The sequence below is a fragment of the Melospiza georgiana genome, chromosome 5 (genome assembly GCF_028018845.1).
Source record: "Melospiza georgiana isolate bMelGeo1 chromosome 5, bMelGeo1.pri, whole genome shotgun sequence".
NCBI classification, from domain to species: Eukaryota; Metazoa; Chordata; class Aves; order Passeriformes; family Passerellidae; genus Melospiza; species Melospiza georgiana.
In genome coordinates this window covers 3,870,298-3,886,953 of record NC_080434.1, presented here as the reverse complement: position 1 = coordinate 3,886,953, position 16,656 = coordinate 3,870,298, and the positions used below count along the sequence as shown (strand labels likewise).

The 16,656-nt window shown below is 43.4% G+C and overlaps 1 protein-coding gene across 3 annotated transcripts in view; it reads right to left on the bottom strand.

The window, feature by feature from the left end:
• Positions 1-818: 818 nt before the first annotated feature.
• Positions 819-16,656, bottom strand: part of IRF2 (interferon regulatory factor 2) — a 39,222-nt gene continuing 23,384 nt past the window's right edge. For all 3 annotated transcript variants that reach the window (XM_058024246.1, XM_058024247.1, XM_058024248.1), the window contains exons 6-10: positions 15,125-15,171; positions 11,535-11,646; positions 8,521-8,685; positions 3,503-3,549; positions 819-2,165 (exon numbers count right to left, since the gene is read on the bottom strand). In XM_058024246.1, the coding sequence (XP_057880229.1) occupies positions 1,854-2,165; positions 3,503-3,549; positions 8,521-8,685; positions 11,535-11,646; positions 15,125-15,171 (683 nt within the window). In that variant the 3' untranslated portion in view covers positions 819-1,853. The remainder of the gene's footprint in view (positions 2,166-3,502; positions 3,550-8,520; positions 8,686-11,534; positions 11,647-15,124; positions 15,172-16,656) is intronic.

Sequence of the window (16,656 nt, the reverse complement as noted above, 5' to 3'; positions counted from 1 at the left end):
TTTTCAGTAGCCAGCTAGCCTCTCTCTCTGTGACACAGCCATTGCTGTGCTTGTTATTGCTCATCAGCCCAATACACTCTGCTCTCAGCTCACACACCTGTCAGGCTGGTAGAGAATGGTAATCACATCTGAAGGGCACTCTGTCCGTGTATTTTATGTATCTGAATCAAACTGTGTCACACCCAACAGCTTAAAAAACTGCAAAAGAGTGAGTGCTCTCAACTTCTTTCTGTCCATGCCAGCCCAAAGTGCACAGTGCTTTGCAACGGGCACAGCCTGCCCACTGCCACAACCATGTGCACCCTTACTGAGATACACTACAGCTTTCCAGGAATCACAACTTGCCATCATGCAGCAACGTTGAAAGCCCTGGTCAATGCTAACTTGATTTCTGATTAATTCTATTAATTGGTTGAAGCTGCAAAATGAGATTTTTCCAGACAAGGAAACTGCAAGCAAGCCATGTGGGGATCTGTGAGGAACAGCTGGGCTTGCATTGGGTGGGGGATGGATTTTGACACGATCCCTTCCATGAGGTAACTTGTTCAAAGCACAGCCATGGAGAAACAGCTGAAGAGGTGCCCAGCTCCCAACCTCTACATTTGAGGCCAAACTTGAATAAATCACCTTTGAGTTCTAGTTGCTCTTTCCACCTTGAGCTGCCTCAAGCACAGCACTTCCTATCCTGTTGGATGGGTGCTGCAGAAATTGCACAGGCAGCTTATGCCAATTGCTCACTCTGACAGGTCACATTCACCTATCAAACCCATACCATCTGGGGCTTCTGAAAGATTAAAAATGAGAGACAAACAAGAGGATTATTAAAAATTTAACTATATACCATATTTATTATCAATCCACAGGATAATCTGATTGCTACATGAGCTCATAAAAGCTATTTCACCTTTACAAAATTAAAAAAAAATGTGCCACAAGGATGTCATAACTGCTGATAACCAAGGACTGAATCTTAAAATTATAAATTTTGCTGTAGAAAAGATTAAAAAAAATTATATTCACTTTAGAATTTTACTTTGAATAAAATATTCCCCTGTATAAAAAATAAAAAAGCTTGCTCTGGTTAGAATTAGAGTATTTTTCTTCTTTTTTAAATCTGGGAATTTGCATAATATCTCTGTAATAAGTTTCTTTTCTTTTTTCTATTGTACCACGCGGCATTCAAGCATAGCAGATTAGAAACAAACATGATGAAAGCAGTCTCAGAACATATGAAATCCACATGGAAAGTTTTAGTTTCCTTTCCCTTCCTCTATTCTTTAAAGACACTTTAGCAAGAATAGCCTTGGAAAAGAATACAGGTGGAGAGGGACCTTCAATATGCCATTAAGTAGAGCAAGGTAATAAAAGGCCTTTTGTAAGTGCTTTCTTAATAAGGTGCAGAAGCAGACTGCAACTTTGCTAGTACTGCACTATATACAATATTCACAATAGATTTTTCTTTATTTAAAAATATTCCAGCTAGTTCACATTTTCTCTCCCATTCTGAGGCTTTCAGTTCCATCACAGCCTTGACAGCAAGAAGCGCAGCAGCACCACTTCCCTTGTGGTGGGTTGGTCCTCTTATGAAACACTGGAACCTGTGAGTGGGCCAAAGTTCTTGGGTTCTTTTCCTATGTAGCAACCTTGGAAAGATGGGTTCAGGTCTACACACTGACTGCTGGAGTCCTGAGTTAAAACCACTCCGGCACTGGAGTCAGACACTGCAATGTTTTCTATTGCCAAGGCTTTACCTTAGGGCTTGTCTCGTGTGCGTCAAGGGATGAACCTCTCTCAGAGAAACGTAAAATACAAAACCAAACAAAACAAAGCTAAAAAACCACACTGTCAAAGGCTTAGCAGCTCTTGACTCTTGACTGAGTGATGTCTGACGTTTTCTTGATGACGCTGGCCCGTGCCTCACGGTCTGGCTGGCTGCTGCTTGTGGAGGCTGTGGACACGACTTGTGGCAGAGGGATGTCTGGGAAAGGAGGCCAGGAGCTGTTGTAAGGCAGTGGGCAGCTTTCTTCTTTGACGGTGACTTGGAGGTCAGGCTTGTTGGCTACAAAAGTTGCCATGCTGGGAAGCATATGAGAAGTGTTCCTCATTCCTAGATTGCTGAGATACTGTTTGCCCTCAATGTTTTTTTTCTGCCAATGAAGTCGTCCCTAGAAATGGGGGAAGAAAGAAAGAAAGGAAGACCATGTAAGTGAATACAACTTTGTGAAGTACTCCAAGTAACAAGATGAAGACAGAAATATCCACATATTGCACAGGAATTATCCTGCCTCTAGGAGCCTGAGCCTCTAGCCACCGGCTTAGGATGTCTCTCAGCCATTTCTCCTTTTCTGAAGTCATGTGCTTAAATTTTGTTGGCTCTCCAGCACTCAAGAGGCACTATCTGCTCTTCTGAATGGAAAATAAAGGCCTTATTCCCAGGATGCCAGAGACAAAAATGGATACAGACATTTAGAACTCCAAATGGTCGTGTCTCCTCTGTTACCAGAGAGAGCATCTTCCTGTCAAGAGGCAGGCACAGAGACCCAACACTACCCAAACTAGCAATACAGGTGGGGCTGCTGGGAAATCACTGTCACTGACAGTGCATCCCTCATCACAGGGAAGAAGTTCATCAAGGGAGGATGAGCATCCACTTGTTTGCCCACCACAGATGCAGCAATGGCATGTTCTGTTGGAGGAGGTCTGTGGAGTCACTCCTGGCACCAGAGACCAGGTGGGTTAGCTGTGTTGTTATACAACTGGTGGTCCTCCAAGAAGGAGGATTCAGAGAGCCTTTGGTGAGGGACACAGCAGGAGAGAGCTTTGCAAAAGGCCTTATGCAAAAATACAGCTGGAGCACAGGGCATCCAAGAGCCCTCAGTGAGCTTCACTTGGCCTTTAAGTACACATGGTACAGGTCTGGTACAAGGTCTGGTACCTTGATGGCAGCCCCAAAATAAAAGGCAAGTGGTGTTTTTGTATACGTGCAGCTTAGGTTATTCTCCCCATGGATTCCTTTCACTCAGCAATACCCAAATGACTGCTCAGGAAAGCTTTCTGCCCCACCTACCTCAAACATTCTAGCTTAATTTCAGTCATAAGTGTAAGCATTTCCTCCAGTTGTATGAGTTCAGATGCCATTTAAGGAAAACAAAGTGAGCAAGCTTTCAACCAAGATAAAATACTCACTACCCAGCAAGGTCAATGCATCATGTTAACATATTAGCTGGCTCTGGTGATGGCACTGCAGAACACCTTATTGTGCAAACTAATCTTGTTGTTTGGACAGATAAGGAGAATTTAATTTGTAGAGATTCTAATTCTGTGACAATCATCCAAATGTCTGTATCCCCTGAACCTTCCTGGTCTGCTTTTCTCCCCTAGCTATTACCAAAATGAATATTCCACTGGTAGACAGAGCTGCAGTAGAGAAGGGGCAAAAATATCTCAGGGCATGGATCTTGAGACCTTGGTCCAAACTGCTAAAAATCCAGAAAGCACTTACCTCTGCATTTTCTTCATCGCTTGGAACGCTGTCAGTTGTTTCACTTTCTGTCAAACAAAATAGAAACAAAAATGAAACTCATGCTGTTCTATCTATAGTAACAAATTCCAGCTCAGGAGGCCTGATGAGTGTCCAACAAATGGAAGCAAACAGAGTCAAGTCAAACAACCAGAGAACAATGGAGAAGCATGGAGACCCTGCCACAGCAGGGCTAGACAGCACAGCTGCCTTGAACAACTGGGGTAAATTCACATGGCTATCACAGTCAACATGTCTATATTGTGGAAAAGACAGCAATAGAGAGGGAAGAAGTAGATATGTGCTTTCTGGGAAGAATCTCCAGCAAGCAGGGGGTGCCCCCTCTCCCTTGTCCCTCTACAGCCACTCCAAGCCCTGCAACAAAGTTCTGTCCAAATCTTTATCTCCTGGCAAAATCAGTAACAACTCCATCCTAGAGGAGATAAATGTGGTTTTGTTTCATTAACTGTTATCTCAGCCTGCCACCTCAAGGGCTTGCTGTCACTTCTGGGGCTTTATTACTATTGACATACTCTGGTACAGTTGATATAGTTTTGCTTTTGCTACCACTCCCCAGCTTTTCTCAGCCCTTCACCCCTCACTCGAGCAAGTGGCAATACCACAGTCTCCAGCCCCATCACCTGTCCCCACTGGTCATGGCCTCCCTCACCCTCATCACTTGAACCAGAGCACAAACACAGGAGCACAGTTCCAGTGGAACTGCCATCCTCCTGCAGCTGCAGCCCTCCCTTGCAGAAGGGCCTGAAATGCAGGAATTTGTGTTTTCAAGCCTGTGTGTGACTGAAGACATGTCTCCTAAGGTCAGGCTCCTGGCCCATGAGTGGTTGAGACTGCTGTGCCTCAGACACCTCTGAGACAGGGCAGAGACCCCTCTTTTCAGTCTGCAGTGATGGCTGCTGCCTTCAGCACAGCCACTGGGTCCCAGACTAATCCAGTGGAGGCCTGGACTGCAGGTTTTCTTCAGCTTGTGGGGTTTTGAAACACTGTGTCCTGTTTCCTGGGAGGATAACCCATGGCATCTATCAGGGTACCAGCACTCCAACCCCCTGAGCCCTGCACAGACAGGGCTCATCCCCAAAGAACACAGAAATCCCACAATTCAGGGAAGGATGTGATGAATTATCATAGAAGGCAGAGAGCTCTGAAGCCCCAATTTTCACCCACAGCTCTGTGTTATGCATTTCAGTCTGTGCAAACTGCTTTGCACAGCCCCTGCAACTCTGCCTTCCCAGAGCCCAGTCTCATGCTCTGCACTGGACATAACATGAGTGCTAAGAGTGCATGGATCATGCCTCATGGATTGTGCCCCTGCACACCTTCAGAGAGACTGGCAGTACCTTGCCATCCTCTCAAGGCCTGGCTAAGCATTAGATTTAGGCAGGAGACTGCAAACCAATGGGCTGAACCACTGTTCCCCCAGGATCTAAACTGTACCCAAAGTCCTTTTAGTCCAGCCCAGCTACTCCAGACTGCTGCTTCCAAAGCCAGCACCTCTCCTGTGCCAGAGTCTCCACCACAGTGTGCAGGAAGCAGAGGAGCAGTCCAAAACATTAAACCAAGCTGCAATGCCCATGCACTGCAGGGCTTCTCCTTCCCTGGCCCAGGCAGAGAAAGATGTGCCAATGTGACTAAGCTGGCTAATTAAGCCATACTGGGGGGAGGAGAGGAAAAATTAATTCACACAAAGAAGACAGAATCAATTGAAGGAATCCACATAGAGACAAGTAACAGATATTCCTGGACATGAAGAAGCATGTCACAACAAAAACAGAGTGATGCAGTTGAAAAGGAATCCACTCTTGGTGTTTATACATAACAAAATGCTGAGTAAGAGATAGCACTATAGTTAGCAAAGCCAGGGAAGCTGGCCACACAGGCATGGAAAGTTAGAGAGGTTATTTCTTTCAAGAAGGGTATTTGAATCAGTGTCAAACATTGACAACAGCCTGGGTTATAAGAACCAAAAGGATTTCATAGACATCAGTGGATATATGAAAAAACTCACATGGGTAACTCACGTCATTTGCCTGAGTTACCTCAGAAAGGAACCAGGGGTGTTTTGAAATAAACCAGATTTATGTAGGACAGCTGACATATCTGGCTACTTTTTTTGGTTGTTGTTTTAGAAGAGCTCAACTAACTGTTCCTGCACAGCTGTTATGGTCATACTCTTTCCTGCCATTCAGCCAGTAGCACCTGACAGAGCAAACCACAAGCACAGGGCCAAAGTTCCTGTGGTTCTATACAGGTCTGTGTGCAGCAAGACAAAGCAGAAATAGTCACAAGAGTGTCCTAGAAATTTTAGGGTTCTAACACACAGACTTCTGTCCTTGCTCCAGCCTCAAGAGCAAATACATCCTTAAAAAAACACTGGTTCATAAAACAATTCAGGTTGGAAGGGGCCTCAGGTAATCTACAGCCCCACCTCTTGCTCAAAGCAGGGCCAGCTACAGGACTAGATTGGACTGCTTGGGGCCTTATCCCTTCAGGTCTTGAAAACTTCTGAGGATGGAGGCAGCACAATCTTTCTGGGTATCCTGCTCCACTGCCTGACTGTCCTTGTGGTGAAACAGGTGATACTTGTTCTTATATTCAGCTGGACCATATTTTTTGTTTCAATTTAGCCTGCTGTTTCTCATCCTATTACCATGCACTGCTGTGAAGAGCCTGGCTCTGCCTTCTCAGGAACATCCCTGCAGTAGAGGCAGCTGCTATGAAGTCCTCAAAACCATCTCTTCTCCAGGTTGAGCAAGCCCCAGTCCCTGTGTCTTCTCACAGAGTGAGAAGCCATACCCTGAATAGCCCTTCTCTGCCCTTGCTCCAGTTTGTTTGTTGCTTGGACAGGGGAGCTCAAGCCTGGATGCAGTACTTTTAAAGTAGTGCAACCAGCGTGGAGCAGAGGAGGATAATCACTCCCCTAACCTACTGGCCATGCTCCTGAAAACTGGTGCCTTTCTCTGTGCCTGAGGTGCTCTGGTGTCTTGCACTCAGCTCACTGCCTACCCACCTTTCTGCAGAGCTACTGTCCATACCATCAGCCCCTGCTATTGCTGTAAAGATCTCTTCCTTCCAATGCACAGGACTCCACATGTGCCCTTGCTCAATTTCATAAGGTTTCTGCTGACCCATTCCTGCAATCTCTCCAGGACTCTGGATGATGGCTCTGCCCTCAAACAAACTCATGCACCCTATTTGGTGTCACCTGTGAAGCTCACAAACGTGTCTCCAACATTATCTTCTGCTCATTGATATATTAAATAAGACTTCCTCCAGGACAGACCCTTGCAGTACTTCACTTCTTACTGGCCTCTAGCTACAGTAGTCAGGATCATCAAGAGCTGCCTGGAAATGTGCTCAAAAGCATGCCAGTGAAATGCTTTTGAGTTTTGGGCTAGCAGGTCCAGGTATAAGTTAAGACAACTGAAGGCCACCAAGGTACTAAGACAGCGTAAGTAAGGGGATAGCAGAAGTACTTCAATCTTTTTCCTTTTGCAGGCTGATTGCAATGACCTAAGGGCAGGTAGGTCATGATTTGCTCATGTCAAGGTGGTCACCAGACCACCCATCTCTATCATTCCAGTCCAAGAAACCACCACGACTTCCAAACCAAGACAGTGACTTCTGTCTGCATTTCATGAATTTACATCCTGTAGCTGAAGATAAAAGATTGCATCATTGCCATGTTTGCAGAGATGGAAAAGTTTTCCAAGACACATTTGTAAAGAGGAAAGATGTTTCAAAGGCCCTTGTCTCCCTCCTGCTAATAAATTTAGGCACTCTCCTATCTCCCTGCCTTATGCTTTGCAAAGGTCTTCTACATGCTTTGGTCACTGCAGACTAAACACATTGGAAAGCATAATTGTTTGTCAACATATGTGAGACTAACGGTGGACACAATCCAAAGGAACATCATACAATTCACTAGGGCTCAAAGATAAAAATTACTAAATACATACTTAACAAAAATGTGTCTGGAAGGAATTTCAGCCTAATAAGTCAAAGGCAAAACCATGTGTAAAATAATAAAATGCATGGAGAACTATTTATACTTAAATTTGCCTTAAAAGCTGACATTTGTGTTTCTACCCAGTCTCCTAAGGCTTGCAAATTAGTACCATGTTAAAACAGAAAGGACAGTTTGGATCTGAAACCTTTTTACTTTCAAATGTGGCTTTGTCACATTTGTTTTTTTCACATTCCTATGAAATAAGACTTATATGATTGTGGGAATTCTACACAGCATGTCCACAACAAACATTTGTGTCTGTTCACCCCTAGAAACTTCTGAACACACTGTTAGACTTGGATAAGGGATAAATGAGTGCCAGAGACTTCCTAAGAGTTATAAGAAAATAAGGGGCCAGATGAAAAGGGAAACCATAACCACTCTCACAGGGAGTAGGGGAAGCCTGTTATCTCATCCTCTTTTTAGGTATCAGAGAATCCAGATGGCAGGCAGACGTTGGGAGCCAGATGTCCACAGCTCTGTTGCTTGAAAGATCACTTCTTATCAGTCACTGCATGGCTCTTCTAGTCTGCAGCAAGACAAACCCACTCCCCCCAGGCCCTCAGCTCCATATCTGCATATATACCATCAGTGCAGCCCTTAGCACTGCACACTGTGCTAGACACTGAGTAAACAGAGAGCAAAAAAGACTTTTGACCTTTAGTAAAGCAGGGGGCATGTCATTTGTACCAAAAATCCCCCTTTAAAAGATCTCTGCATTATACCTAATGCTCTTTTTCCATTACTCACAAGCTAAAACCTGCAGCTCACATTTCCAAACTGGGATCTGTCAAGTTGTTTCCCAAGGAAATGAGCAGAGGACTGTGCATTTTTGAGTTTCATTAACAATTCAGAAGGCAGATGGGTACACATTTCTGAATCTTCATTAGCTAGCCTGGAAGAGCCCTCTTTCCCCCAGGGTCTTCCCAACATTTCCAGAAAAGGGAGTGCAAAGAAACACCAAGATGCTTACCTGCATAGGATGAAACAGGGGAGATCTGTAGAGGGTACAGCTGGCTCATGCTGAGGGGCTGTTCATCACTTTCTGTTGTCACCTCTACCACCTGACAAACATCAGGAGGGTTGGCAACTATCACCTGCTCCTCACTGCTGCCATCAAGGTGTGGCTGTCCTACAACTTGGGATTAGAAACAAAAAAATTGATTACTGACAACATCTCAACTCTGTTGAACCTCTAAGACCCTGCTTGGTATCTGAGTCTTCAACAGTCTCAGCTCTTTTTTCCATGCCCACCACCTGCTTTCAGGGGATATAAGCTTCAGTGAGAGTTCTAAAGGAAATCTGTGATCCTCAACAAGCAAGCTGTAAACCATGGTCTCTGAATGCTCTAAGGTAAACTTTACAACAGAAGACCAGAACTAGCATGCAAAAACCTTGCATGGGGTCAAGCAAAACACTGTGGAACTCTGATGTATATGTGACATGAATCTATGGAAAATTTCTGCTCCAGTTAGATGGCTACTGTCACTGACCCTCACAATACTATCGATGGTATGCAGAAAAGAAATGTGTACCTGCAATCCCCACAGTTTGTGGCAGAAAGCTACAGTATGGTTAGATATTAACTGAGGGGTTTCCTATTCCCCCAGGCACATGATATTTATTACCAAAAGAGCACATGAAATTTAATATCAAAGGAGTGTTACGTATTTCTACAAAGTGAAGCAACCATGGATGCTTTCCAAGTGTCCTGAAATGCTTTGCAGATATTAGTTGTTCTACACTACAACCTTTTGAAAAAGGTTGACAAACCAAGGTACCAAGAAGTTACTGAGCAAAGCAAAAGTATGGTAAAAGCCAGAATCCCATTTGTCTGAAGCTGCTTTGACAGAATTTCCTGTCATGTACAACTCCTCCTTTAATCCCAGCTGTATGAGCACATGACAAATGCATTAATCCAGCACAGAACTGAAAGCCAACGAGTTAGATCAGAAGAATGCACAGGGATGGAGCCATCTCAGAGGATGGCTAACCTGAAACCACGGTTACCCAAGAGAAAGACTAGTGATATTCTTTCACTGAACATAAAGCTTCACAAGGAACAAAAGGCTAAATTCTGTACAAACACAACACTGTGTTGTTCAAACAGTCCATTTTTTTCCTTGACCCATGAGGGGAAAAACACATAGGCAATGAAATACAACAGATCTTGCAAGTTTTCAGTTAAGTAACCTGAATATATTAATTATTAAATTTGAAAAAGTCAAAAGATAGTATCTATTCCTTGATGAACTGAGATAAATAAACATGAATGCACATGTCTATACACACAATCCACTATGGCATTCTATCTTTAGACAGGGCTTTTTGAAAAAGAAAAGTGACAGGTATTTTTCCCAGGGAAAAGCTGAATATTAGTTTGCTTTGTGAAGTGCCAGGTTACCACTGGAAAACCTTCAAAACTTAGATGTGTATTTTAAGAAACAAAGCCAGCATAAAGAAAATTACATACATACTGGATAGACTTTTTAAAAGTTGATCATTACAATTAGTATAATTATGTTTCAGATATTTTGTTTCACCTTTATTTCACCTTTCCTGGTTCTGAAACAATCAGCTTTTATTAAGTGTGGTGAGAGTGGTGCAAGAGCACACACAGTTAATTTTTTATCTCGGAGAGACTGATATTGCGCAAGCCACTCAGGGAATGAGCAGGCCATCTGCACTGTTTTATCTCTTTCCTCAATACCTGACAAATTCTTACCCACCCTGAGAGATAAAATGCACAGCAAAAACTACTGCTCACTTGAGCAATATTGCCACAGTTTCCAGTGAGCTGCACCTATGGCAGAAACTCTGCAGGTGCTGTTTGCCTTTCATCCACTCTGGCTGATTTCCTGTCTTTCTGCAGAACAATTCTATTTTACCTTTTCCTCTCTGTTTACATTAAAATCCTTCCTGCAATCCTAAATAACAGCTTCTTTCTCCAGTCTGGATAAGCAGCACAGCTCACATCTCAATAATTAAACAACACTGGGTGACAGTTTCCTACCTGATCCTCAGTCAGTGAACAGGAAGCACTAATAGCACTATGGTGCTACTCCTTCAAGCTATAACAGTAGGAGCATGTTCTAATACTCTTACAAAGCAACAGCTGCTTAAATGAACTGCCATAAAGAGAGCAAAACTACTCACAAACTCCTCAGCCACACAAGTACTTCAGGGGAATGACTATGCAAAGCCCTGTGACCTAAGAAATGGGGATCAAAAATAGTCACTGCACATGATTTCTGCCGTCTTTCCAAGCAGAATACTAACATATTTGTCATATTTAAAAATGGAATTCTAGACAAAATGGTATGTGGGTCATACTGTTAGGAGCTCTTGCTGCAATGACAACCTTAGCCAAAAAAGAGCTGTCAAAAGCCCAGTCCAATTATTCTACTGAGGACCAATTATTCACATGCTGAGATGACAGTTAATTTCTAATGTACTGGTTTCTAAATGCAGCCTTAGATGATCCTTTTCATTAGCTCAGTGATGTTAAGAACTATCTCTGCTACTGAGGTATCAGTGAAAAGAACCAAGTTTCTACATTTTGACTGCTGGTTTGAACACCCAAATAAAATGGTATTCTATACAAACCTCTGCTTTAAGCAATGGGGAACTGCCATCTGATTACAATTTAAGTCCCATGTGACATTGGCTACAGCCTCTTCATGGCTCAGGACTACCCTGTGGAATAAGTCCCCACCATGAGAAGCCAGCTAAGAGTGCCTGAAAGTGCTTTACTCTCAAGGGAACCCTCCCAGTGGCACAGTACTGCTCACTGTCTCTGCAAATGGTGGGGCTGGCCTGCAACCACAATCTTGCGTGGCCTAGGCTGCTGAGAAATGGATCTACCTGACTGCAACTGTGGCATTCCCTGAAGTGCAAAATGCTGATGGAAAGATAAGTCTGGCAGACCAGAAGGGTTTTTGAAGTCATCTGTGTACTTAGTATGTAAAAAAGCATAGGAGTACTTACCTACAAAGTTCACTGTGCTGTCAACTTCATTTTTTATACTGGAGGACAGGAAATAGTCAGAAGTGACAGCATTTAGCCCATTCATCCCAAAAGATGATTCAACTGGCTCTTGCTAGAATGAAAACAGTACAGTTGGGTCAGGACTACTTTATTTTAGGAGATAGCTTATCTCTTTGTTCTGAGATGGTAATAAATCCCACCACTTCTGCCTGCCATATACCCCCTGCTCTCTGCAGGACACTGTCTTAGAACAAATATTTCTCTGAGGAGAAGACTGGGACTAATTCATTTCCAAATCTTGTGCTTTGAAAGAAAAGCTATTTTTAATCTTCAAATTTAGAGTAAGCCTTCAGAGAGCAAGGAAGCAGCAAGCTATTTACTACAAGAGATTAACATTTGAAACAAACAAGGAAGAAACATTGCTTTAAAACAGTACTCTATTTAATATTCATCCTCAGTCCCTTCCAAATATGCTCTCTTTGCACTCTCTCAAAGGAAGTCTTAGTTTCTGTACAGCAATTAGTAAATTCTAGCCTTAATTTTCTCTACAGCAAGCCTGAAAGCAAACCAAAGTGTTTACACTAAATACAGCCTTTTAGATCACATCATAAACATTATCACAGGGCAACAGCATTTGGAAAACACCACCTGTTCTACCCAGACTGAGCTTTCCACAAGATGCCTCTCTGTAAGCCTGATACACTCAAGTGGGAATCTAAAAAAATCCCTTCAGGGTAGACACCAAAAAATTAATTCCATTAAATCAGGATTTCTTTAAAAGGATTATTCTACACGTGCAACTTCTTCCCCACTATTGACTCTCTCACAGGTTTATTGGTTACAATGTCTAAAGTCTTCTGTTCTTACTCTACCAGCCCTGCAAGGCTGCAAGTTGTCCCCTGCTTGCTGAGGACTCACAGAGAGGACTCACAGAGCTGTCCACACCGTGCTCATTTTCACTGCTCTAAAGCATTTCAGCAAAGGCAGGCAAAGGTGAGCCTCAGGACCTGCAGTGCCAGCCCATCCCAGTACTGCTGAACTGTTATCCTTGGGACAAAATACTGGGGGCACTGTGGTAGGTTTTTTCCTGGATGTCACATGCTGTGATGGTGATCTACTCAAAAAGAATTGTCACTTCCACACAAGCACCTCCCCAGACACTAAAGCAAGGCAAACAGCACCCTGTCACAGCATTCCTGGCACATCAGAAGGGTGGAGAGTTAAGTGTTAATGGCAACTAGGTCTTTGATGAGATGCACCAGTTCTGCTGCCCTACAGGTCAAAGACTTGGAGAGCTTGAAAAGATAAAATTAGCTGCTATTGATCCATTGAGGGTCACAACTGCAAAGATTGCTGCACTCTGGAGCCCTGAATATCTGGTGCTGTTTGCTTTAATTCACAGCAAACTCAGCAGCCCCCATGGAAACACTGTGCAGGCAGCACTTGCTCAGCTTTACTGAGGCTTGATTACTGACAAGTTTATTTAGTAGCCCCTTTCAAGCTTCAGAAACAAATATGCATCTTAGAAAACAAATATGCATCTTAGAACACAGGTGATGGTGCCAGATCCACAAAGAGACTTGGATACTGGCACAGTTGGTGTTAAATCACCTAAATTTTGAGTGTTCAGATGTCTACCCTAAGCCAGATGCATGGAGAAAGCTGTCACTAGGATTTTAAAAATAACTCTCAATGTGGAACTGCATGGTCTAAAGGATACATCTAGGATAAGGTAGAAATTAAGCCTCAGTTCAGTTCTTTGTTTCAAAAGAGACTGGTTTTATCTGGGCTGCTCTGACATTTCCCTTTCCTTCCCATTGTTGAGAATTCATTTTAAAAGAATTTAATGAATTGCAATGACAGACTCTGTTTGCCCAAAAGTGCAGTGACAGATCTACCTGTGGGGTGGGAGATTTTCTTGCCCCTTTGCTAAGGTGGAGCAGGGATTTGGTAAGGCTCAACACTCTCATGTGCATAGGGATAAGCAGTGACTGCCCTGAGCACTGTGCTCAAGCTCAGCCCACCAGCAATTGCTGTGGGTGCCCACAGGGTCCAGCAGTGGCAACAATGGGAAGCTCACTGCAAGGCTCTTGCAATGCTGAAGTCCCTTTGCAGATCTGTGCTCAGATTCTCAGCTTCTGCTGCTATCACCCCCCTGCAGTTCCCAGGCAAAGTGTGGAGTAACCTCCCACTGGGCTCCACTAAAAAAAAATTTTCAGGGTAACTGTAAGGCATTCGATTCAAAACATACAACTTGGATCTCAGGAATTCTCATCACCAAGCAAAGCTTTCATGCTCAGAAATGTGCATTTGCTTTAATTCACCTACTACCCTTCTTCACTACTAGAGCTTTCAACATCCAACAGTCAGCCTAAGAGTGGCTGAGAACAGGAAGAGCACCTCTTCATATCCAAACTAGTCACTGCACACTTCTGTCACAATGGGGGAACAGACAGGAATACTACCTGGCCCCAGCTCAGAGCACAGGAACTAGCAGGAGGTGTCACTGGTAGGTAGGTGTATGTGCTGGCACACTGCTCTGCTCTGACCAAAGCAGTTTTACTGCCTCCCTCTGAACATCAGCTACCATCAGAGTCACTTGATAACAAGCACATGTGGCTGCAAGAGCCACACAGGAACAGGATAGTTACAAAGTGGTTCTTTTATGACAATTTAAAAGTCATAGCATTCTGACATGTAAGTGCACAAGTCACAACTGCTGTGGCAGCACCTGCTTTCCAAACCCTTTCGGTGGAGGACTTTTCACCACATTTCTGGGTTCACCTGGCCCAGAGAATCTCCTGGCCAGAGCCTGCAGAGCCTGAACCCAGGCATGGGTGGCACAGCCCTTCACAGGAGAGCAGCAGGGGACCAAGCTGCCCTTGCACTGTAGACACAGCTGCTACACACAGCCCAAGGACACCAATTTTACTGAAAGCTGAGAGTCTGAAATCTCTGAGATTTGCTTTTTGTTACAAATTTGAAGGTGGACTAGCTCCTGCTGCTGTGTAATACTGACCACCTTTCAGAGGCCCTTGGCAGAGGTGTGCAAGCTAGGAAACACCATGCCTCACAGGGAGGGCAGACATCAGTCTGGGCCCACGCTCAGCACGAGCAGAAATCTCAGGCTGCAACTGAAGAGCTTTACAGCTGAGGCCTTCTAACTGACAAAACATGAGCACAAGGTGCAGCTCTGACCCTTGCCTAAATGAAAATACATTTCCAGTGCTTACACACAGAAATGAATTGCTCCAAAAGGTAGCTCTATGGTTCAGAAGCATTCCTTCCCTAATTACTATATTTCTCCTTACAGAGACAAACAAATGGCAAATGTATTGCTGAGACTGCCAGTTTTCCAACCTCCAGGCATTGTAACACAAGGGCTGTATCCATTGATGACGTAAGTGACGGCTTTAACAGCCTTCACATTTCAAAAAAAACAACCCCAAACATCCCGGGTAACTGTAGTTACTTAACCAAACCACAAGCATTTGCAAGTACCCACCACAATATACTGTTGGGGCTGTTAAAAAATATCTGCAACAGATTGTATTCACAAGCACTTGCACCATTAAACAGACACTTCTTACCTTAATCTGTTTGAATTTGTCATCCTTCTCAGATTTCGTCTTTTTTCCTGCAACAGAAGGGAGATTTCATCAAGTCCTGTGTGCCATGAGTTATCCTTCACACTTTCTATATTCACCAACAAATAGCCCCAAAATGAGCCTCAAAATAGCAGGACTTCCTAGTTAAGGGAGAACACATTTTGCCTAATTTTACCCTTCTCTTAAGGCCCGGGCGGCAAAAAATTCACCTTGAATTGCTGGCTTTGTGTTTCTTTTTTAAAAGGCTACAAAAGAGAACCACTATGGGACCCAGGAAAGCAACAGCAGTCAAAAAATCAAAGTGGATATGGAAGAATGACAAATTAAAACACAAGACCTGTTTAAAAAAAAGTGAGGGGAGAAAAATATTCTTAAAGGGAAGAAAAATCAAAATATATGCCTCATCACATTTCTGATGCTCTCTCTGTAGCTACAGGAAAAGGGAGATTGTTAATTGATTTAATGTGAAAAGAGATCACAATAAACTTCAACCAATATTTTTGTAAATAGTTGCAACCTAGTAAGGAAATACAATTCATGCAAGAGTGGTGTATGCAATCATGATGGGCTTGGGAATCCCAAAAACCATACTGCATGTGACCTTCACAAAATGTCATGCACCTTGGAAGACCCTAGTGCTGCTGCCCCTGCTCTGATCTGATGCAGAAGCTCAGACTTGCTGGTGCAAGCTCAGCTGTCCCCCAGTGTCAGCACAGACATATCCCAGGAGCTTCTCCCATCTCTACTACATGATACCACAGAAAATTAGAAACGTTTGCAGCCAGATTCTTTTGCTCCCACAAATGTTTAGCCACATGACACAAAAAAAGGGCATGTGAAAATATATGTGAGGTCCAAACTATCTCAGGGTTTTAGAGTAACTGGACTTTCTGCAGAATCTTCTCCTGCTACAGCCCCTGTTCCCAGAATCTCAGCTTTAAAGATGAACTTTTGTAGCTCCTGCAGGAATCTACTGCCAAGAGACATGTTATGGTCCAGCGGAATGTGTTTAAACATATAAAATACACTATTGACAAGAGACTGGAAACAGTTTCAAGATAAATGTTCTACCTTTTGCACATTGATCTTCCTTTCACAGAATGATTCTGCCCCAAAAATGCCATGGTTCATAATTTCCAGTCGCACTGACTTTAAACTAAAAATCTGCCTTTCACTTCTCAATCTAAGGAAGTAGCAAACTGTAGCTACAGGTGAACTGAATTGGAATTTAGACGAACACTTTGTGTCTGGTTTGCAGGTTATCTTTTAATCCAAAATTCTAGACAACAGAGGATACCAGAGGACTAAGGAAATCATTGTTCTACTGCATAAACCAGTAAGGAAGCCATATGAAAACTAATGAGACCTAAATCAAGCAGCAATGTTTCTACTTTGAAAGAAACCAAATACTCATGAGATTGACCTGGTGGTTAGGCCTTCTCCTGGCAGGCAGGAGATTTAATTCCTAAATTTGGGGATTCAGATGATTTCCCATTTCACCATTATTGTGCTCT